At 39.2% G+C, this 23,270-nt stretch overlaps 2 protein-coding genes across 3 annotated transcripts in view; both read left to right on the top strand.

The window, feature by feature from the left end:
* The window catches only part of NISCH (nischarin), a 31,961-nt gene extending 19,067 nt beyond the window's left edge, over positions 1-12,894 (top strand). Inside the window, exons 13-21 of one of the 2 annotated variants that reach the window (XM_075713712.1) lie at positions 752-860; positions 3,555-3,676; positions 4,563-4,618; positions 5,141-6,457; positions 6,898-7,072; positions 8,258-8,411; positions 9,008-9,136; positions 10,107-10,268; positions 11,510-12,894. In XM_075713712.1, coding sequence (XP_075569827.1) covers positions 752-860; positions 3,555-3,676; positions 4,563-4,618; positions 5,141-6,457; positions 6,898-7,072; positions 8,258-8,411; positions 9,008-9,136; positions 10,107-10,268; positions 11,510-12,138 — 2,853 coding nt within the window. In that variant the 3' untranslated portion in view covers positions 12,139-12,894. Of the gene's footprint in view, positions 1-751; positions 869-3,554; positions 3,677-4,562; positions 4,619-5,140; positions 6,458-6,897; positions 7,073-8,257; positions 8,412-9,007; positions 9,137-10,106; positions 10,269-11,509 lie in introns of those variants that run through there. The other variant, XM_075713713.1, reaches the window with a different exon arrangement.
* A 5,377-nt stretch (positions 12,895-18,271) lies between these two features.
* STAB1 (stabilin 1) overlaps positions 18,272-23,270 on the top strand; it is a 68,814-nt gene continuing 63,815 nt past the window's right edge. Inside the window, 4 exon segments of the mRNA XM_075714109.1 lie at positions 18,272-18,292; positions 18,294-18,333; positions 18,336-18,403; positions 19,473-19,628. Of these exon segments, the coding sequence (XP_075570224.1) occupies positions 18,272-18,292; positions 18,294-18,333; positions 18,336-18,403; positions 19,473-19,628 (285 nt within the window).

The following is a 23,270-nucleotide window of genomic DNA, read 5'->3' as shown; positions in this document are numbered from 1 at the left end:
AGCAGAATTAATTAAACTTTCCTTAGCATTACAGTTTTTATGCTTTCTTTGTGCTTTAATGTGTTATGAACTTTGCCTCTTTTTTCTATTTAGTTTTCAATGTAATTTCAGTAATTATCTGACCTTCCTTTTTCTGCTGGCTTGGGAGAGAGGAAGTGGGAGGAAAAGATAAAATTACTTAATGGTGCACACAATGAATATGCAGTTGACATAACAGACATATTTTACATCTTATACAGGTATTGCAGAGGTGTGATTTTACTGCTTGTGGTAGAGTACTGAAATGACTTTCCCAAACTTTTTCTTGTGGGTATTTAGCAGTGGGAAAGAATCAGAAATCTGAATCCTCCTTGCCTTCTTTCATGTGTGTCTGTGTGCTGTGTAGTTGGTTAGTCTTGTTTTGGTAATAAACTTACTATCAGAACCTGTTCTGTCCCTACAGTGTAGAAATCCTGTTTTCATTCTCTTGTGGTTTGTGAAACTCACTGCTAGTTTTGTCAATACAGTGATTAGTCAGTGATGAGAATGACTTCTCTAAATGAATTCTTAGTGGAATTCCACTTAATGTGAATATAGAAATGTCAGAGGATGTCACACACACACACACCCCCCAGGGGAAAAAAAAAAAGCTGGCACTGACTTTCCTTTTACTAAAATTGAGAAAGCTTGTGTAGACTTATTTTAGTTCAGGATCTAATGTGTCCTGTGTATTTAGTTTTTTTCTTTAATCACTGCATACTTTCTTTATTAGATCAGTGAGGACTCCAGGCTCACTGCTGCCAGCTCCAAATCAAACTGTTCTTCTCTTACTGTTCGTCCTTCCTCTCCCTCTCTGCCTCGTCCTGTCAGCTCCAGCCAAGGTAATCATGTATGTATCGTGCTGCTGGGCTGAGCCTTTTGGTTCTGCTTTTCTAAGCTGCATTGATATACATGAATATTATGTGGATAGATATAGGGCTTATCAGACAAAGACAAAACAGAAAGACCTGGTAGTATTGGCTTAGAAAGTGGAAGTTGTATGTGAATCAGCAAAACTGACCTGTTGTTCACCATAGTGTTAATTAACTGTAGTGGAAGTTTGGGTACAGACTTCTTTTACTGCATCATCCTGCAGAAATCACCAGCAGAGGACTATGTATCTTTCCTTCATTTAGATACATGCCTTAATGGAAAACCATGGCATATATAGACATGTTTTAAAATTGCTTCTCTACCTGTTCTTTGTCTGAAAAATGTGAGCTCAGGCAGCACCTGTTCTGTTAGTGGTTTTTGGTTTTGTTTGGTTTTTTTTTTTCACAAGAGCTGCATTTCTGTCAAACCAGAAGGAAGATAGAAAAAGGAAATGAGTAAAAGGCAGTTTTGGGGTTAGTGTTGGTTAGTGTTCTGGCTGACCATGTGATTTCAGCACAGCTATTGTGCTCTACAGCACCTGCTGACCTTACCTGAAAATTATTTTTACTCTGTCTTTCAAATAAGCATGCCTGTTGCATTAGGAACTTAGAAGAATGGCTTATCTTTCATCTTTTGCAGGAGTCTGTAAGACTGACTTATGTGAATAGTCATTTGTGACTGAGAAGAAGAGATAAAGATACTTTTTTTTGGCTTTTGCTTGATTGAAAACTTAAAGTGCAGTAGGATATGACTAGTGGAAGAAGACTTCGTAACCATTTAAAAGAGCAGGGATTATATTCTCAATAATTTGTGGTGGAACAGCTTACTCTTACCAATAAATTGGTGGATGGGGGAGAGAAAAATGCCTGCAAAGCTTGATCTTTGAAAAAAGTCCATTGCTGTGATTTCTGCAAAATCAGTAGAGGTTTCTTGGTTCACTCTGTAAAAATGAAATTGTTCTGACAGCATTTGATTAAAGGACAGACAACTTAGATACGGATTAGTTGCTATTTATGTACTTCATTTGCCTTTGTAGTTCTTCGAGATCACTTTTCATCTGCAGATAAAATGCCAGTTTTTCCAAAATGAAGTCAATGCTTGCTTTAAAGTATTAAGCATTTAAGTTACAGTATTGAGATAGTTTGTCTACATAATAACCTGCAGTTTTATACAGGACTAGCTGTAAAAATGCATGCTAGCAATCACTGACTGTTTAAAACTTATTCGTCAACAGTCTTTTGCTATTACAGTTTAGGAGCAAATGAGTCTTGGGAGAAAAAAAACTAGATCTTTCTGAAGTACTTGGGTGTTTTATAGAAAGACTGGTATAAGAGTCAAGGTTTTTTTTATTGTAGTCCTTTTCCATAAGGTTCCTTTAGTAGAATCTTGGGGAAGGCTTTTATAAATAGTGGGAAAATGAGGACTAGGGCAGGCTATTTCTCATCTTTAACAATAGAAATTGATTATTTGTTACATATCTAGCTATCAAGAGTTGTTTTCAAGATACTGATTTTGAAAACTGTATTTTAAAAATGGAAATATGCTAGGCAATTAGTTTCACCGTTAGACCTTAAATCATGAATAATGGAATTAATTTCCTCATATGCTATTTCTATGAATTGTTTTCTCTGCGTTTTTTCTAGACACCATCTGTTTCCGTAACATATTATTCAAATTCAGTGTCACTAGCAAATGGCTTATGGAAGAAGATTAAATATTTATATAGGAAACAGAAAACCAAAAAAAATGCTGTCATGTTCTGTTTTTCCTGTCAATTTGAGTTTCCTTCTTGCTAACGCAGTATTTTGTTCAAGTAATAAATATCTCTTGTTTCCTTTGACTGTGAGAGAGTTTGATATAATCTACTAAACTTTACCATCAATCCAGAAAGATACATGCAGGAGTTTTTGTGCTCAAACCAGAAACATATCCACACTGTAATTCTGTTGTTTATTTGCACATTTATATACTTGAGCTGGCTGGCTGACTCAGTGGTAGTACTGAAAATTGATCTGTTCTGTTGCATCAGTGCGATTCTGTAAATATCAAACAGGCAAAAAGTCAAATGGCTCTGAGAATGTTGGCTTATATGCACTCATAAGTTTTTACTGATGATTCAGGTTTGAACCTTTCAAAAAGGTTCCGAGTAAGGTGAGATAATTGTCTTGTGGCATTTGAGGGATCAGCCCTTCTGAGTCTGGTTAAAGGTTTTACACAGATATTACACTTCTTCACTTGAAGCCTACAGAAATTTGAGATACTGTTACAAAGTTTACAAAGAGTGCTCTGCTGTGTTTTTGCCAGCCTGGTAACGTTCTGGTAAAAGTAAGGGTTAGTATTAACAAAACTGACTAGTTCTGTTAGAACTAAATCATGTGAAGAATTCTTATTGAGATGTTGAGATTTAAATTGATTGTTAGCTTGAAAAACAAGCTTTAGCAGTCTTTAATGCAACTTTCAGTGCAGTTAAAGATACTTTTGTAATTAGACTAAAATTCTACCTGCTTTTGTCTTGGCTATTATGTGAAGATATCCCTTAGCTTTAATGATTTATCATCAGATCTTGATTACACAATTCTAATTCTACTTGTTTGGCAGATACTATTAGACATTCATTTTGGTTTTACTTCAGTGATTTTAAGAGCTGTTTATATTTGTTCTAGAAATAATTTGTGAAGAAACAGTCCTAGCCAGCAGTTTTTTGCAATCCAGTGGTTCGACTCCTACAGACCATACAGTTCCCCAGAGATGCTTTGAAATACCAGAGTCCAGATGTAGAAATCAGGTAATTGCCATCCTTCTGTTTATGTTATGGTATTTTTAAAAGTGGTTTTGCAAGCTTATCTCTGATATTAAACTTATGTTATCATAGTGATCCATAGCAAAGTTTTTTTTATTTTTAGAGCTATTATAATGGAAAAGGAGGTAGCCCCAAATTTGAGTGAAGGCGTTTGTCTACCTTGTAAATTAAATGTGTAATCCAAGTTTTACCAGAGTTGCAGAGAATTGTTGTCACTATGTCATGACTTGGAGATGTTTACCCAGGATTACTATTGCATCATTTAATATCCACTTAGATACCAAGTGTAAGATTTCTATCTTATCTTATTACAATATCAGTTTTTGGAAGGCGATTCTCTTGCTAGTAGAGTGGAAGAACCTTGTCCCTGTCAATAGGTAATGGCCTTAATTTGTCTCCTTCAAACTCCTACTGTTTGATAACTTCTGTATTGTGATTTCATTTGTTGTATTGGAAACATTCTTCATATGCATGGCTTCAAGCAAGACTTGGGGGAATCTCTTCCTTTGCTACCAGTGTAGTTGGTCTTTGTCAAGTTCCTTTACCTTTTTGCCTTGCTTTACTTCAGTAAAAAATTGTAGTGTGCTGAAATGTATATGGGTCACAGGTTGGATCTGTTCTCAAGTCAGCAGCAGAGTTCATTCTTTTCCTGCCTTAATTGAATGCCCAACCTAAAGTAAACAGGTAGTGTTTCAGGATCCTCAAAGGACAGCTGTTGAACTGCCTGCAAGTACAGCAGTCAGGACTTCGCGGCGAGTTGGCTAGCTTTAAAAAGCTGGAGCCAACATTAACTTTGCTTTTCATGTGTGCTGAAGTCTAACAGCAGCTGTAAGTAGTTGATAGCTTCCTGATGTTTTCTTCTTCTCCTTAGGCACCTCCCTCTCTATTGGATTCATGCAAAGAGTATGGAAGTGGTCATCATATGTGGTAAGCTAGATATATAAGTTCTGGTTTAAACCTTGTTAGCTTTTGGGTAATAACAATGGATGCTGCATTTTTAAACCTGGCCTTTAAGGCAAAACAGTCTCTTTCATTCTATGCTGCCTCTGGTTTGGGGTTTTTTTGGGGTTTTTTTTTTTTTTGAACCAAAATCAATTTCATGGTGGTGTAAAGTATTTTTAACCTTTGAATCATGGAATGCAGTTGATAGTTTCAAAACCAGCAATAGCTGTAAAGTGCTTTAACTTGTAAGGATATGCTTGTTGGGGTTGGGAAATGGAAGATGAGTTAAACATTTTAGTTTTTACTTTCTATAGAATTACACACTACCAGCCTCTAACATCAATGACTGTGTGCAGTACAAAGATGTTTTACAAAATTACACTGACTTAACTGTAGTAACAAGAGTAAACCTCAAAGTTCTGAGAAGCAACACCATGAATTGTAGGTAGATATGACTGTTTTTAAACTCAAGCTTGTACTTACTGTGGCTTGTTATCTCTTTTGAAGTTTGGATCATTCAGAGGAAGAACACTGTGCGGTGCCTGACCCCTGTAACACAGTCATCTTGCCTTTTAATTGTATGTCATACACTGCCACCAACCAAGATTTTATCCAGCACCTTTCTGCCTTGATAGTGCAGACTGTGCAAAGATCGCCCCCCTCCTTTACGGAGAATAAAGGAAGTCCTCCAGGTGATTCCAGAACCACAGATAAAGAAGATGGATATTTTGAAATGGGACTTCATGAAGGAGATCAGACTTTTGAGTTCAGCACTACTTCAGATACTCAGTCATCTGACAACATAGCAGTGGAGAGTGTTGACATAGTCAAAATTCTCTGGAGTTTTTGTATTCACATTCATAAAGGACTTAGGCAGTTTGCTTCCTGTTTAGTTTTGACTGATGATATGCTAGCTGTGTTTGAGATTCCTCATCAGGAATTGAGAGAAAATTGCCAGCACATCTCTTCTGCCTTGAAATTAATGCTGTGTTTTCCATATACTGATCTAACAGAATTTGGCTTTTTCCTGCCAGAAATCTGTTTAACACTGAAGCTGAAAAACAGTGACAACTGCTTGTTTATTGTTTCGGACTCCCAGAATCTTCAAGACTTTTATTCCTGTTTACACACATGTTGCTCTCAACACTACACATCAGTGTTACCAAGCTCCACATTGTACTGTGGAAAAGCAAACCTCCAAGAGTTTCTCTGTCAGCTTATGGAATTGAATTGCATTTCAGCAGAAGATGTTGAAATAAAAGGTTGTTTCCCAACATATCTTGTTTATGGGAATAAAACCAATGTTCAGAAAATCTTGCATCAACCAGAGTCAGCTGGCAATAACAAAGAATGGTCAAAAAATATTTTCTGTTCTGCACTTTATTCTTCAGTGTATAAACCTTCTGATCAGGGTCCCTGTGTGGTCCATCCGTGCTGGATATTTCTAACACCCCAGCATTTGTACATAGTAAAAGTGGATTTCAGTTTACTGCCAGGTAAACGGGTAGGCACAGAAGACTTGGAAAGTATATTTAAGCTGAACAGAATTCCGTTAGCATCACTTGTGTTGCATCCGACTCATGGTTCCATCCAGCAGAAGGGTTCATTTTTGGATGGGCACGTGCTGGAGTTGCTCGTTGGATACAGATTTGTTACAGCAGTGTTTGTTCTACCTCATGAGAAATTCCACTTCCTAAGAATCTACAGTCTTTTAAGGACGCTCCTGCAGGATGTTAAGACTATTGTTATTTTCAAAGCTTCAAACAAATCAGATGCTGTAAGAAATCACATTGTGGAGGCAAACAGACATGGTCAATCAGCAAGGTAACAATTCCTATAAAAGGTCTGTTGCATGGTGCTGAAGTTAATGTGGCCTAGCCAGTGTTTGTACAGTTGTCATTGTAATTGTTTTTGGCCTGCAGTGTTGTGTTGATGAAGTACTCTTTCATTCTGGTAGTTTGTAGTATATGTAAATGGTTATCCTGGGCTGTACCTGTCTACCTTTTTTGTTTGTTTCTGTTTTGTTTTATGGTTGCAACACAAAATGTGTTTTCTTGTGGAAGGAGACTTCCTATTTCATGTGCTTGCAGGCTGAGGTCATGCCAGATTGACAGCTATGCTCAAGAGAAATCATTTAAAGTAAACTATTAAGAATAGAAGTTGCCTGTTCCTAATTTCTGAATGACATCTGAAGTATTTTTGTAGGGGAAGAGCTGTGTATTTCCTTAAATTTTGATTCACTGTGTTGTCTGGGTCTCTTCTAGCTTTTGCAAGCCTCATCTGATGCTGTCATCTTTATATCCATCTGAATTTCTTATGCAGAAGATCACAGAAGATAACCAGATTCCTGTTCACCTTCATGTTTCTTTGTCTCTGCAGTATGTGGCTGGGCTGAAAGGAAATGCCCTAGTTGAGTTTTTTCATGGCAACATTGCAGAGGTATTGTGCTTAGCCCAGGTGTATAAAGAGATGCCTTGTGGCCTTTCAGCACTAGACGATATTTTTAAAAGAGCTTTCCTGATCAAACCTAAAAACAAGAGTTAAGCTCTGCAAAACCTGGAAGCATTTTGATCAAAAACCTGTTTGTGTTACTCCATTTTGGGGTCCCTGCTGCAGCGATTGGGATCCTGCCAGGCATACTTTGCCTTCAGGATCCTTGATGCAGAACAGGAGAGTACATTAGAGTATGTCTTGAAGATATGATTACTTCGAGAAAGTCCCTCTTTTCTTTAAAGTGGCAAAAGGAAAGAAAATTACTGGAGTGGAATTATTTTTGTGATGGTATCTAGCTAAATAAATTAGTGTCCTGACTCCTTTGTGTAATATGGGTGCATGAATACAACACAACATGCACATGGCTGTAGGGACTCCAGAAACATGAGCAGATAAACCTAATTTCTGGATAACACATAGTCTGTGTGGGGAACATCAAATTTCAAAGTACAAATCTTACCTTTAAATTAATGATTTGGCTTTTTAAGTGGTAAATCATTGTGGTCTGAGTACAAGTGTCAATTGAAAAGCTTACTGAGGAATAGAGACTTTTTTTTATTCCCTCATCTCACTTCCAAATCTTTTAGGTAAGCACAAGTTATAAGTTGTGCTTCTCTTTTTATACCAGGAGAAGCTGATAAAAAGCAGGTCACTCATTTGAGGATTCACAGTAAGCTCAAGAAGCTGGAAGGTGGGAAGATGCCTAGTTGGAACAGAAGCTGTGCTTCTGTCCTCTCTTAAGGATCTTTGAATCCAACCCCTCAGTAGCATCTGAAGGCTCAATAGACTTATTGAGCCTTGGGAGCACTACTCATCTGTTGATGAAAATTTTGTCTGCAGTATCTGTTCTAGAAAGTCTTGTGCACTAATGTTTTTCTCTTTTCTAGTTTTGGTCAGAAAACAAGCAATAATTAGACCACAACAGAAAAATAATTTTCTCAGTCAAACACAAGACATTTTCAGTAGACTGCTATTGTGTTCACCTTAAAGCTCCTCTTTGACTATAGCATGTTCAGATGCTTCAGATTTTGAAATTGTTTTTCTAGTAGTCTAAAGTTGCCACTAAGATGATGAAACTATCTGAAATATCAAGGTGTATAAGTGATTTATAAAATACAATTTACATCGTAGGTGGAAAATGAAGAGTTGAGACATCTCATGTGGTCTTCAGTTCTGTTTTACAAGACTCCCAATGTGGAAGTGATGGCTTGTGTGCTTCTCTCAACAAAAGCTATTTATTTTCTGTTGGATGACTCTTTCATTCATGCTGATGAGCACCAGTCAGGTTAGATAGCTATTTTGATCCTTTCAGTAAGGTTACCAACTTGATCCCTGTCTGTGTGTTTGTCTTCAGTTTAAGTACCAGTTTTGGCCGATACTCTTATTTGGACCACCTAGTTGAGGGATAGTGGCACAGTTTGCCATAAGCAGAGTACTCGCATGAGGCTGTTAATGTTCAAAAAACAGGGTCTTGGGTCATGGCTGCTTCTCAGACAGACCCTTCCATGTGCCATTGTATCCGTGCTTTTGTCAGATGTCATTTCATAGTCCCTAGCGTCACCTGGGCAGCTAAAGGCCCTTTCATAACCAAAATGTTAAGTGAAGGGTAATGAAACTCATGATGTGCATTCAATTCATGTGAGCAGTTTGTTAATGCATCTGCTGATTTAAATCTGTGATGTCATGGCTACATCAGGAAACGCTGCTAACAAGGAGATTTGGTTGTATTTGTTGCTTGAGAAATTATTAGCCCCTGTTCCCACCTTCTTCCTAATTTCTTCCTTCAAGTGTGATACAAGATTTTAATATAAAAATTATGCTTATGGAAAGAAGAATAATTATTTTATTTTGACTTTCTTATTGTACATCTTTTTTCAACAGATTTTTGGCAAAAAGAAAACTCAGATTGTGATAATGGTTCTTTCCACCTCTCTTGCTGCTTTGTGCTAAAACTTAATGACCTGCAGTCAGTAAATGTTGGCCTGTTTGACCAATACTTCCGAATTACTGGTGAGAAACATCTTGTACTTTAAGTTTTTCCAGTTCTATTTTGTCTGTTTAACCTTGTCTTAGATGAATTCCTGTATTTATTTTATTGGTGAGATGGAAGAGTGTATTATTTTGTTGCTTCTTTTTCTTAAAAGAAATTAAGTTAATGTAACACTGGTGATGCTGTACCAGTAGGCTGATAATACTGTCTTGCAACATCTTGTAATTGATGTAACTGGGTAGCTTAATATCAATGAATTTGTCCCAAAAATGCTTTTAAAAAATCTTCTGTCTTAATGACACATCAAAAGGGAAATCTAAAGACTTTCTTGTTGTTCTGAGGCTTTGGCTTGCAATAAAGAGTAAAATCAAGGTACTGTCCATGTTGCAAAATGCATAGTTGATGGTTGACTTTTTGGATGGAAAATGAGTCCTTAAAGCTTACAAAAGGAATGATGTCAACTTAAAATTTAATGGAAATAACATGGGTCAAGTTTCTGGGCTGGTGCTTTGCCTTAGAGTCCCAATACTCCCAATATGTGAGCCATATTCCTGTGTTCTAAAATGTCTTCTAATTGTATTGAGACCTCAGTGGTGGTGGGAATCTCCTTTGTGGAAATGATTTAAAGTGACCTTACATATAACAAATTCACAAAGAAAACTGAGGGCGTTTTTTTCTGTAAGATAAATTGTAACATTAAGATGATGATAATAAGGTTGAACCCCTACAGCAATAGTTGAACACTTAAATTGTAAGTGTACATCATATTTTAAGTAAAGAGAAATTATGGTCTTTATTTTTTGAGGTATTTGTAAGGATTCTATTATTCTTTTCCAAGGATTTGAAACCTTTCTGAATAATGATGCATGTTTTCAGGAGAAATAATCCTTGCAAGAAATCTTTTTTGGTGACAGTTGCATGTTGGTTGAAGAAATTATGATAATGCCACATACAGATTTGTGAGTGGTTTATATTCTGTCTTCTCTTCAGGGCACTCTGCAGATCATATAGTCACCTGCCTGACAAGAGACAGTTACAACACTCACACCTTCATACAGCAGCTTATGGCAGTTCTGTCATTGCTGGCACGCACACCTTCACCTGAACCAGTAGATAAAGACTTTTACTCTGAATTTGGGAGTAAAACCACAGGTAAGTGGTCTTTTCTACATGTCATGAGTTGTTTAGGCATTGCACTTAGGGCATCATCCAAAGTGTACCGATTAAAATTTGAGGGAAACTTACGCATCAATTGTTTCCTCTTTGATACTTTAACCAAACTCCCTGACTTTCTTACATGTGCCTTATCTGAACAGAATTGTTAAATATAAAGTCTTGCACATGTGAAGTTAGTGATGGCTTCTTGAGTCCAGCAGAAACAGCACTTCCTATACAGTATTTTTGGGTGTATACTAGTGTAGCTCCCACTGTAGGTTTCAGCCTCACCTGTAAAGTCTTGTAAGTCATCAAAGAACAAAGTCTGAAGGCTACATTTTTCCTCACTTGGTCAAATAAAAGAATCCTGTCATTCCATGAAAATGTAGTGAAGTGAAAACTAGGCTTTTTTTAAGGTGTGTTAGGTTCAGTTCTAACATCAAGTGAAACTCTTTTGCTTAGAATTTTGAAGCCAGTTGAAGGCACAAAATAAAATGGCATTTTCCTGAAGAATGATTGTAATTGTTACTGTTTTAAGGAGAAGCTGTGTAAGCTCAGAAAGTGCAAGGTTTGATGGGGAGTCAAATCTTTTAGTAGACCAATTGATTTATGTGAAAAAACCAGGCATGCTTCCTTCAAGCTTTGCTATGCTTTATTTCAGCACTTTAACTTACAGGCAGTAAGGGAATGCAGTGTCACCTCGTGCCACTCCAGAACATAGCATGGAGCAGAGGAATGTGCTCATCCAAGTAGGGATATAAAAGCAATTAATGTAGAGTCATCTTTTTCTTTTTTTTTGTTTTAATTTCCGCCTTTTCTCTCTGCTTAAAAGAAGCAGGGATTTTGCTTGTGTTCAGTGATCTGATAATGCTTTCAATGAGTTCAGAACTGGAGAGTGGGAAGGAGGCAGAGGAGGTAGCTGGTAGAGGGAGGTGGATAATCTCTGATGAGAATCTAGCTGTATTTCCTTTAACCTCTTCTGCCATTGCCCTGAACTAGTTATGTGGTTAGAAGTTTGCAGAAAAGTATGTTGGTAATGTAAGAGAGACTTCAGTAGAGATCTGCAATCCAAATAAAATTATTCCAGTATTGTATATAAGTAAAACTATACATGAATAGATACAAAACTTGAATTCTTCCAGCCGCAGCCAACTGTCAAAGATTGTTGCTTATCCTAATGCATTAAGAAAGTATTGTATAGTACTAAATGGAAGTAAAATAATGTATGTTTCTTGCAGGAAAAATGGAGAATTATGAACTGATTCACTCTAGCAGAGTAAAATTTATTTATCCAAATGAAGAGGAAATTGGGGACCTTGCTTTTCTAGTGGCAGAGAAGATGGATGGTTCGACTAATCTTCAGTCCCTCAACATCCTTCTGTATGTGTTGGCATTTCAAGTAAATCATGTCGAAGGATCTGCCCAAAACACTAGTTTGCTTCAACCCAAAACACTTATATTAACCAGCTCTGATTTGTTCCTCTTTGATGAAGATTATATCAGTTACCCACTACCTGAATTTGCCAAGGAACCACCAAAGAGAGATAAATATCAGCTTGCAGATGGAAGACGAATCCGGGATTTAGATAGAGTACTTATGGGTTATCAGACATATCCACAGGCCCTTACATTTGTGTTTGATGATGTTCAGAATCAGGATTTGATGCAGAATTTAACACTGGATCACTTTGGAGAAACTGATAGTGCCCCAAAGGGAAATGCTAAACAAGAAGGCAGTAGGAGCAGGGAAATCCAATGGTACATCTTTATTCCAAGTGCAGAAAGCAGGGAGAAATTAATTTCATTGCTTGCAAGACAGTGGGAGATCTTGTGTGGTAGGGAACTGCCTTTGGAACTCACTGGGTAATTATTGCACAGCTAAGTGATTTCAGTGTCTATTATAAGATAAAGCAGAGTGTTTCAATAGATAGCACCTGTCAAGTTCTGCTTTCTTAATAAGGAGCTGACCTGGACTCCTTTGCTCCCTAGTGCAGTGAACATTTAATAGTACATAGAAATACTCTGAAGTGTTAACTGGGGGCTGAACTTCTTGTAAAGTCTATTTTTTATGCAATGGTATATAGTGAAAAAATCATGAGACTTCCTGGGAAACTGTATGGAAAAATTAAGGAGTCAACACTAGATATGCTGTTGTCTAGGGCTGTTAAGGTTTCCGCTATTTTTCTGTATATATCAGTCTTGCTGTTCCATACAAATTCTAATGTGTAAATAAGGGTAAATGCTTGTGTGTGTTCAAGTGCAATGTTCTTTGTATGAGAAGTATTTTGGGTATGCTGCTAATGCTTATTATTTAATGATCTTACAGTTTTACATATGTTTTTCTTTGAGGCCAAATATAATTATTTGCTGCCAATCATGAACTTAGCAGTAAAATTTGAGCCACAAACATGTGACATTTACATATGAAATGGGCATTCTTCTTCTTCATCCTAGGATAATGAAGAATTGCCTGTTAAAGATCCACTCAGTATTGTCTTGAAAGTGGAAATACCCAACATGGGTATATGAGCATTTTGTCAGCAAATAATGAATTTGTATCTCTGAACACAAAGTCTTTCTTTTGCTTATTTTGTCAATACAAATAAAGTGTAATTTGACAGTTTTCTTTTGGCCTTGTCTTTATTGAAGTTTCTCTTGTGTTTGCAGGATACCGTATGGCAGTTCAGCAGCACATATTATGTTCCTAGAGTGTATTGTAAATATGAAATATGCAGCAAGACGAAAGAAGAAAATAGTTTATTCTACTATAGTGAGTTTGTGGTGGTCCAAAAATACAGTTGAGTCATGGAAACTGAGGATCTGCAGCTTCTAAACACAATTTATGGAGGATTTATTTCAAGTACTTTTGCTTGTCCATCACATACTAGGGGTTTGCTTTCCAAGCTGTGTTCTTTAACTTGAATGTTAACCATGCCCAACAAGTTCTAGCCTCCCCCATGACAGTAAAATCCCTGCTCACTATTATGAAGACAAATACTGAGACTTTGAAAAAGACTGTTCTATGTCCACTGGGATTAAGAAGGGAAGGACAGTTTTGATACATATGTGCCAGCTGATGTTGCTTAAAACTGATGCTTCTTAAACATGTAGAAAATTTTAGGTTGGAAGAGACCTCTAGAAGTCCAACAGTCAAGCTCAGAACAGGGCAAACTTCAAACAGATTGCTCAGGGCCTGGTCCATTCAAGTTTTGAGTTTTCTCAAAAAATGGCAAGTCCACAGTAGCACTGGGAATTTGGTGGTTCTACGGAGTATTTTTCCATGCTGATGGGGAGCTTGGCTGTGCTCTGGGCTCCAGGTGCCAGGAATGTTGCAGTCAGTGTTAGGATGACAAAGATGCAGGCAGCCAAAGTCAAATTGTATTGCAGGATGCAGTGGGGATCCCTAGGCAACCAAAGAGGTGAGGAGCATTGCTTGAGTGCTGCTCTGTTTTACAGTTTAGCAGAGGAAACCTAGCCCCTCTCAAGGTCAGACCAAACTGAACAATTAAGGTAGGTACTGTAGGCTCTTGGGGGAAAACAGAATTTTCCTGTACTTTAGAGGTCTTCTATTCCCTGAAATCTACAAAGATAAAAAAAACCCCAACCAAACCCAAAACAAGAAATCCCCCTATCTTCTGCCACCAGATGTCTGATCTCCTGCTCTTTTGCCCATATTAAAACCTGCTGGAGTTACAGTGCTTTGTGGGTTCATTTAAGTGCAATGTTAAGCTGAAAAATTTTATTCACTGTCATTCCTCGGCACCAGCCTGTTGTCTTGGTTATCTAATTCTAATGTAATCTTTTGTTTTTAAATGTAGGATCTGGCCAAAGGTTTTAAAGCTTCCCTTGTATTACAATTGAAAAATTGTAAATGAATCTCATTAGGAAGGAAAGTAAATGAGATGCTGACCTGAGCTAAACTGTGTTTTCTTTGCAAGAAGAAATGACAGTGTGACCTGTATCCTGTCTGTCCTTTGTCCATTCCCATGCTGCTTTTACAGCACTCTGTGATCTGCCTGGCTGTACGTGTACCATAACAGTGATGTATTTACATCAGCCCCTTTGACTTGTCTTCCTGTTCCTGTCAGCTTTGATAAGGAGTTTCTTTTTTTTAGGGAGAAAAAAAAAAATCTAAGTAACACAAAATGCCACTTCTTCTTTCTTGAATGTCTCTGATGAAAAAGTTTACTTCTGCAGTATTAATCTTCAAACATACCAAATCTTAGGCAGAGAAGTAGCAACATGAGGAAAAGCATGAAGTTGTGGTTCAGAGCAGACAGACTACAAACTTTTGTTTCCTGCTGCCTACCTAATAATGAAGGGCATTGAGTAACTTGGAAAGCTAAAAATTGATGTGGAAAAAGGGGGGTATGAAACTCATTAGACCAAGAAGGTGCTAAAGAAAGACTATGACCAACACTGGAAAAAACCCACCTAAATAGATTATAAAGAATAATAGCCAGAGGTGGTAAGCTGGACACTAAGCCCTGTTGCTTCAGACCTTAAGGTCTATGAGAGGGGATGATGAGAACTCCCAGCATGTCTAAAGTTGTAGAAAAATGCTGAGCTAGTGGGATCCCAGCTCTCATCTCCCATGCTGTTGTCAAGCAGGTGCTTCAGTGCAATCCTTGGCAAACTTGGCTATAGCTTTAGTCAAGCACATTGTAGGCCCTTTCTATCCCTTATAGACAACAATGCATCAAGGATAAGCAGCACCACCATGGGAAAACACACTGCCTCTTCAGTCATGCTGATGTGAGCAGGTGCTGGGTTTGAATAGTTCAGCCTGTTTCTTTCAGACACCTAATTCATATTGAATAGCTATGGGGAATTTAGTGCCTGACTCTCCCAGTACAATCCCAGAGCACTGCTTAATAGATGGGAAAGGTACAAAAGTAAAACCAAGAGATGGGAATATGTAGCTGGCTTTCACTGCGGGAGCATGTGTAAAGGAACTGGGAGTCAACAGCAGTAAATAGGCCAGGACTTACAGCATTTATGTACTGATATTTGTACTGGTGCCCTTTGAGGTTTTGAACTAACAGGATGTAAGCAGCCGTGATAATTTCTTCCTGAATCGCATGACAACATTGTACTCAGGCAGCAATACCTGTCTGCTTGGAATTGGACCACTGCATGTGTGAGAGATAAACAGACTCCCATTTGCTGTGCGACCCTTCTGGTTTTTTGCTTTTATCAGCAAACCTTAAAATTCCTGTTCCTTCCAACTTGCCAAGAGAAAAAACCCAAAAACTTAGGACTCTGTCCTAGCCTATGCGCCAAGAGCCTCAGGGATGCGTTCAGTAAGTATGGTACAGCTGGCCCTCTTCCTACACACAAGCACTTCTGGCTTGGTCTGATCCTTTGCTAGTACCTCTTCAGACTCACAGCCTTCTTATGCACTTATAATTCAGAGCGAAGATACTTTACGTTCTTTCCCAGCTTTCCCAGAAGAGTGCAACGAGAATTCATTTCTCACTGTGGATGTAACCAAATGGTCAGCTCCCACAGAAGCTGTGTGCAAGATAGACTGCAGGGTAAATCATTTGTCTTGGCTCTGTAATTTCTGTAAAGATTGCTTAAACAAAAGATTTCAATAGCAGGAAATTGCCCAAGCTAGCCAGGGCTGCATGCGCTTCACAGAGAAGGGCATTTTAAAATGCAGTGTGTGACGCAGAGAGGCTGGAAGTATTCATAGCTGTATCCTTTGCCTTTACCCAGGTGACTTTTCTTTTTCCCGTGGAACAGGTTGAGTAGTTTTCACCAGCAGTTTCTCAACTCCGAATGCTAATGTGTTCACAGAAAAAATTCCAGGTTTTAGGTAAGTTACTTTAGAGGACTCAACCTTTCATCAGCATATAAGGCACTGAGTGAGGAAAAAAATCCTGAGCGCTGTTGCTTGCCAACAATCTGCTGATGATTTGGGAGACTGAGACCACAAGGTAAATTATTAGTGTTTTGTAGAAGTCATCTGTGTTAGGGCCAGAAGTTGAAGGTGATGCTTCTGAGACTTACGTCTGTGACTTCAACTGCTGAACCAGCCTTCTTCTGCCAGGTGGGCAGGAGACACTTGACTGATAAGTCAACCTCCATGCTTTCCAAAGCAAACAAAAGCCCATGTGCTAAACCTCACAGATAAGCACACTGGCAGACAGTTGACAACTCCTATTGTATGTTTTAAAATTGGATTTGCACAATCCTGTTTCAATCAAACATTGACTAGGACGTGAATGAAACCCTTCTACCCTGCCTGTACAGGGTCCTTTGCATGCTCTGTCATCAGATCCTTAGAAGTCTTGCCTATAAATTTTCCCTTTGATGAAAGGGGTTTTTTTTCTCCAGTTTTCCTGTCTTACATATTCTTTTAATTGCTAGTGACATAGCAAGTCCCGTGGCTTCATTCTTAAGGTACTAATGGCTATTTCCTCTGTAAATTCTGGACAGTTTAGAAGCAATCAGATGTTGAGCACTCTGACAGATCTCAGGATCTTGCTTTGTGGGACTTCGGGGGATTTAAATGCTTTGTGCAGGTGCCTATGTATATGAGCTGGTCTCACACAGAAATGAGTGAGGGAACTGGGTTTTTTCAATTTGTTGACAGTTTTGAAGGGTGTTGGACAAAACAGTGGGATCAAAAAATTGATCCAGTGCATTTTGCCTCTAAGGCATAAGCTTTTTACTGATGTCATCCATGAGAAAACCCATCTATCTGCCTAGGAGGGATCCATGTATTAGAAGAGAACAGGAGCAGTTTAAGTGGAGCAGTAATTTGTGTTTATTTCACCCAGTTTTGCTCCCTGTGCTTTTTCCATGCTGGTGTTGCCATCTTTGGTGATACTGCCAACTGGACTGCCACTGCGAGCACGTTGGCATCTTTCCACTGAGCATTATTAATGGCTCTTGGCCACCAATTAATTTGGAGGTTGTTCGTGTTTCACCTTCTTCCTAATTCCCAGAATCACGCAGATCCAAAGTTGATGCAGGTTTTGGTGTTCCAGATCCAGCAGCAGTGATCAGCAAAGTAAGTTTCCATTCTCTCAGAGCAGTTCATATGCAGTGGCTGAAACACGCTGCCTATGCTGCTTGATGAGGAAAGCAGCATCTGATGACAGATGACCTTTTGATTTTTCAGTTTACGATCTGCTGCTGTACAACAGCACTACTCACTGTTTGCATTTTTAGCCTGTATATTGCTGTTGTATTCCTTGCCTTTAAATGAGGTGTGGTCAGATAAAGAAACTGGCTGTGAACCTTCTGATGTTACTGTGGATCTTATTTATTTAATTCAGACAGGAATTTGACCGAATTTTGCCTTTGTCTCCTTTCCCTTCCAAGTTTCCTTGCAGTAGGTAAGATACAGTGATGGTAAGCAGCAGTGGAAAGGCTTGGAAATCTTTGTGTGTCCTTTTTCCCCCTGTACCATTTTCAGCATTGAGCCATTTAGAAAACAGTTTGAAGATTCATTGAAAGATGCCCATATCTCTTCAAGTGCCTCGGGGTAAGCTATTTTCACCTTAAAAGCTTATCAGCTGTCTGTGGTGGATGCCAAGTACTAGCAACTTAATCCCTATGTCATACGGTCAGCTCTTGGAAAACCCATCAACAAGCAGTCAACATCCTTCTAGGCTGCCTGTTTTAGCTGTGTATGCCTAACAGGTAGCATGGGGCAGAGAAGCAGTCTCATTCTTTGGTTTACGTGGCCAGTCTAGTACCATAACTGTAGGTAAAAGAAAGCTTCCATATTAATGTCCCCCTCTACAAGAATGTCCCCACTGTCCATTTGTGGCTTTGCTGTCCCACCAGAACCAGTCTGAGCTATGTTGCCTCTGCCTCATTTTGCAGATCTGCAGGGTACTAAATGGGTTCCAGAGGTGTGCAAACCCTCTGACCTTGACAAAGTGGCTGTCTGTTGGGCAGCGATGGTTCCAGGGCTGCAGTTGTCCTGTAACGGGACAAGCAGGCTGAGTCATCAGATTGAGTTGTGGGGTGGTACTTCTCACATGGGTTGCAGTGGATGGTTATGTGCCTTATCCACTTCCTGTTAGTGCAGGATATATAATAGTGCTTGCTGTTCACCATGCTGGCTGTCTCTGTAGGATGGAGGAAGAGGTAAAGCACAATTAACGGCACTAGTAAGTACAGCAGTTCTTATATACTTTACATGTTAGTGTGTGTATCTTTGTGTGTATGCAGGGGGCAAAAAAATATTAATGCTCTCAATTATTTATGCAAACACAGGAGCAGCTTCCTATCCTGGTTTCGTTTAGACGCTCTCATGTACTATTAATGGCTCAAAAATTAAAAGATACCTCATTGCTTGGTAGGATTTGTTACTAACAGAAGCTGTCTTTAGACTGCTCGGTATGGTGGATTCTCTTGGCAGCGTAGGGAGACAAAATCCATGTAAAATCTGTCAATAATCAATTCTTGGTTGTTTGTAATGTTCAAAAGGAGAAATTCAATTGCAGACCATACCTCAGGCTAGCATGTATTTTTTAATCCCATTTTGGGACTTGCCTATTCTTAATGCTATGGAAGTACTCCTTGGATTCATCAAACTGTCAGCAGAGTGTTTGGAAAATGATGTTATTTTGCCACTGCTGCCATAGTACCTGAAAAATGTGATGCTTTTCTTGCTGAGAAACTCAAATATTTTAAATAAATATCAAAGCCTACCCAAAGTGCTTGATTGATTGATAGGATGTGCTTACATTATTGCTCTGAAGTGCAGCACATCACTCACATTGCTTTGTTCATGCATACTTTGGGATAGGCAATGGTCAGGTCTACCTTCTGTTTGAGATGTTGTGGACATATTAACATCAGTGGTAAAAGGAAATTAACTTACCCTTAATGAATTCATGGTATTTAAGTTTGCCCATTGGATTTGCCTTCAGTTAAGCATACAGTTAACCTCTTTTCATTCCAATTAGTTGAAAACTAAGGATTTCCTTCCTTCTGTTTTGAACTGATATGTAAAAGGAAATCCGTAGATGTTCCTGTTTTGAGTAAACCTTTTACTAAGGAGTTCTGCTTGTGCATTTAAAAAAAGAATAGAAAGAAAAAGGTGGTATTGATTCAGACGTAATGCTAGAAGTAGCAGAACCACTTCTGAAGACTTTGCAGCCAAAGAGCACTGTGCGAAAATGCTCTCTCCCTGTTTACTTTTAACCTCTGGTTTGTCTTGGATCTGATTCTTAGTGGGCGGTCTTATCTTACAGAAATTGCAGCGTCTATCGCCACCCCTTTTGTGGAAAGGGTCCTGCCTGTAAGAGCATGAAAATGCATCCTCCTGGGTTGCTGTTTTTCTTCTTCGCAGCATGCTTCACTCCCACAGCTGACTGCCAGAGTCAGAAGGTAAGTCTGTGAGTCTTTGTTTAAATGTTCATTGAATGGTTCTTCATATTTGGATGGTTGCTTGTTATGAAATAGTCCACCACAAAACTCCTTTTCTCATTTACATTTAGTAAGGTACAGAACAACATCCATAATTAAACTTCAGGACCGTAAGGTATCTTCTCTGCTTATGGGTGCATATGTGTGTAGTCTAAACTGAGGACCTAAAAATAAGGTTGAAGGGAGCTGCTTGAGTTTTAGATCAGATTAAATTTGTATTTATGGTCAGCACTGAATGCAAAAGTAGCAGTATGGAAGGACTGGACATCTTTGTCTTCTGCTATTTTCAATACATGTGATGGGAGCTTAGCATCTAGCAGGACAGGTCCATAAGTTTCCCAGGAGAATTTTATTAAAAAAATTTTAAAAAACCTCATCAAATTGTTGCTTTACAACAGGGTAAATACATTTGTTTTAAGTACATTTCCTAGTGGCTCCCTAGTGAGGAGTGTGGAATACTTTCCATTTTGTTTCAGTCTTATTTCAATTTTGTTGATTTTCTTTTGATTCTTTTATCTCTGTTCTTGTGTTTAGCAGCAGCATCTAGAAGAATGTATGATGCCTTTGTAGATCTGTGGTCTAGGTTCCATGGTGAGGCATCCCATTTTTTATAGGCTAGAATTCACAGTAATTTGTATGATATTATCTTCTGCTGTTGCCCTTCTTGTGTCCTGCTGTTGGAGGAATGAACTGGCCTACAAAGTCAGAAGTTGTGTGAGGCATTTGGAAATCTTATTCCCTGGGAATCTGAGCTATGGAAGGCTTGTCTTGCATTGAATGACAAAGAGGGGCCTTGTGGGGAGTGAACAGACCTGTGCTAAGGAAGGTGTGTGTGAGTCTGAAAGAATTTAGAAAAAGCCAGAGCACTGAAAAGATACTTCAGTGTCAGAACTTTGGGTGGAAGCTTTTGTATAGACCCTTTCGTAAAAGGGCCATAAATTACTAATAAGCGTGCAAATAAGGTAACAACCGCATGAAATTTTGGGCTTGTAGGACAATACAAACATGATTTGAAGAAGTGTCTCTACTAGTGTTTTTGTTTGTCTGGAAGCATGGGTTCAAGGCAGATGGATTCCAGTATAGTAGTACGTTCAGAGGCATGGGCTCACATCTTCAGCGGGTGTAAGTGGAAATTTTGGTCTCTTGACTTAGAGACACTGTGTTGATTTCTATAATCTCTGAGGTGTCTGGCTTGGTGTGAAACAGTTAAAATATCAGGTAATGAGTACCCACTCACAGAGAAGTGAAATGTTTTGAAGCACCTCTGGAGCAGTTTATTTAATCCAGGAAAAATAACCCCCTTTTAGAGTTTTTTCCCCAAAAGTTTCCCTCTTTTTGGAGAAAGAGAAGAAGCATTTGAAAGTTTATAAAGGGAGGTAAGGAAAACATCGGTCTAATGAAGTCTTCTCTGATAGTTTAGCATGGCCATTGGATTTGATTGCAGTAAAAGTGCTGTGATTCCACAAGAGGCCTCCGTTGGCTTGCCAGAGACTTGCAGGGACAATCAGGAGAGAAAAGAGATTTTGTGCTAGCCGTTTTTCAGTGATGTTGCCTCAGGGCTCTGATTTGATGGCTCAAACCTGACAGCAAATCGGTTAGCCTAATTTGTTTTTTTGTATACCCCTTGGTATGGGCTGGGGAAGATGCAGCAGATGTGAGAAACATGAAAGTTTTTCTGCTGGGAGGAGGCCAGTCCCAGGCTGTGCTGGAGGAGGAATGGAGGCAAGTGGGAAATGAGGGGAGTGCTCTCTGCATCCAGTGCTCTGCAGCTGAGATGGTGGGAAACACCCAGGGCAACAGTAGATCTTGTGTTATGTGATCTCTGAGCTTGATTGTTCATCCTCGTGCTGAAAAGTGTCTTCCTTGGACAAATGCAAAGGGTTTGTGTGTCCAGGAACCACTGGGCTGTTCAGCTAAAGTGTTATTGAGAACTTCTTGGGGAGCTACATGACTGTAATGACTCAAGCATGTGTCTACGGCTCTGTTTTGTAAAGGGCAAATGCACTGGAAACTTGGTAATTCATTAGATAATGTCTGTTTCCAGAACTGTCTCCCAGGATTGTTGGAGCCGAACACTGACATCCAAATGTGTTTTTCTTTCTTCCTTGAGGTTTTGCTGTACAGAAGGATTTGTGTTAACTGTTTGGGAGGAAAAGATAAAGGGAGAAAATGAAGGGAATGAAACTAGCCCTTAAAAAAACTCCCCAGCTTATTCTCTTGAAGTGGAATAAGAGAAACATGAGCACTTGAGAAGTAAGGGACATCTGTGTTGGAGTGAGAGGAGGGAAAGAAACCTTGCAGCATCCAGAAGCTCAGATATGTTGCAGCTAAGTACAGAGGGCAGCAGCTGCTCGTGCACATGCATGTGTTTGAGTGCAGGGAGAGAGCACAGTCCAACCCTGGCAAGACAGAGCTCAGTTTGGACAGAGGCACCCTGGCTCTTAACTTCTTTCAGCTACAGCTAGATGTCTTCTGCTTTAAAAGCCTCCTTAAATTTTGGAGCTGTTTGAGCGCACCAGTCTTCGTTTTCTGTTGCCTTGTACCTGAGTGTGATATGGTCCAGGGTCATGATATCATCTGATCAGAACAGTGACTGTTTTCACCCCCTTTCCCTGGTGTAGCCACCGTGCAGCTCACTGACTCTGGGCCCACCAGGCAGCATTGCTGCATGACATTCCCTCTCACTGCTTCCTCTCCAGCATCTTCAGACTTAGAAACAACAGTCACAGATGAGCACAAGGGAGCAGCTCATCATTGTTTTCCATTAGGCTGTGCCCCAGGAGTCACCTCTGACTCAAACTCCTGTCTACCTTTCACCCTCTCCAAAATTCAGCTATCCAAACTGTTGCATTTATGTCCCTTGATTCCCTCTTCTGCTTTCCTAAGAAGCAAAACACTCCAGAAAATGACTGCTTCATCAGTTCTGTCACTCAAATAAGAAGGGAAATATTTTTTTTTATTATTTTCCACACAGCTGTTTTCTTCCTCTTTCCTCCTGCCTGTTGTTGCTGACACAAGCATATTTCCTTATAAAAAGGGGAAGATCTTACTGGAAGGCTGCCTAAAGCTCATGAAGTGTCCCGGGAAGGTAGGGTAGGGGGGATTCCACAAAAACTGTCTTGTCTTAGAGGCCTGCAAGTAATTAAAGATGCATACAGGGAGGAGTGACAGCCCTTTTCCTCTCCCAGTGTCCATCTCCATTTAGAAATGGAGCCACATTGGTAAAGGAAAGAGAAGGAAAATGGAATAATGTGTGAATAATGGTGTCTTCCTCCACGACCACGACAGAGAACACATTTAATGACCCAACTATGTCTGGCAGCCAGTTCCTGATGCCTGGAAGTAAAGATAAAATAGAAGATTGGAGAGTTTTTAATTTAGTGTTTTGTGCTCTGCTGTTTGTGTGGTCTTTTTCATACAGATAAGGTGGCTCAGATGCCTGATAAAGGTTTGTGGAGTAATTCTGACGTTAACATCATAACTCATGGGAAGCTGTCCTCCTCTGTGTTTTTTCCTTGGGTATCTTCCCATTCCTCTTCCTGAGGCATTGTCTCAGTGAAGGTAAAAGCTGGGATTTGATCAGACTAGGAAGGCAGGAGATGT

This window comes from Pelecanus crispus, chromosome 7 (assembly GCF_030463565.1).
Source record: "Pelecanus crispus isolate bPelCri1 chromosome 7, bPelCri1.pri, whole genome shotgun sequence".
In the NCBI taxonomy this organism is placed as follows: domain Eukaryota; kingdom Metazoa; phylum Chordata; class Aves; order Pelecaniformes; family Pelecanidae; genus Pelecanus; species Pelecanus crispus.
This window is presented reverse-complemented; position numbering and strand designations above follow the sequence as displayed.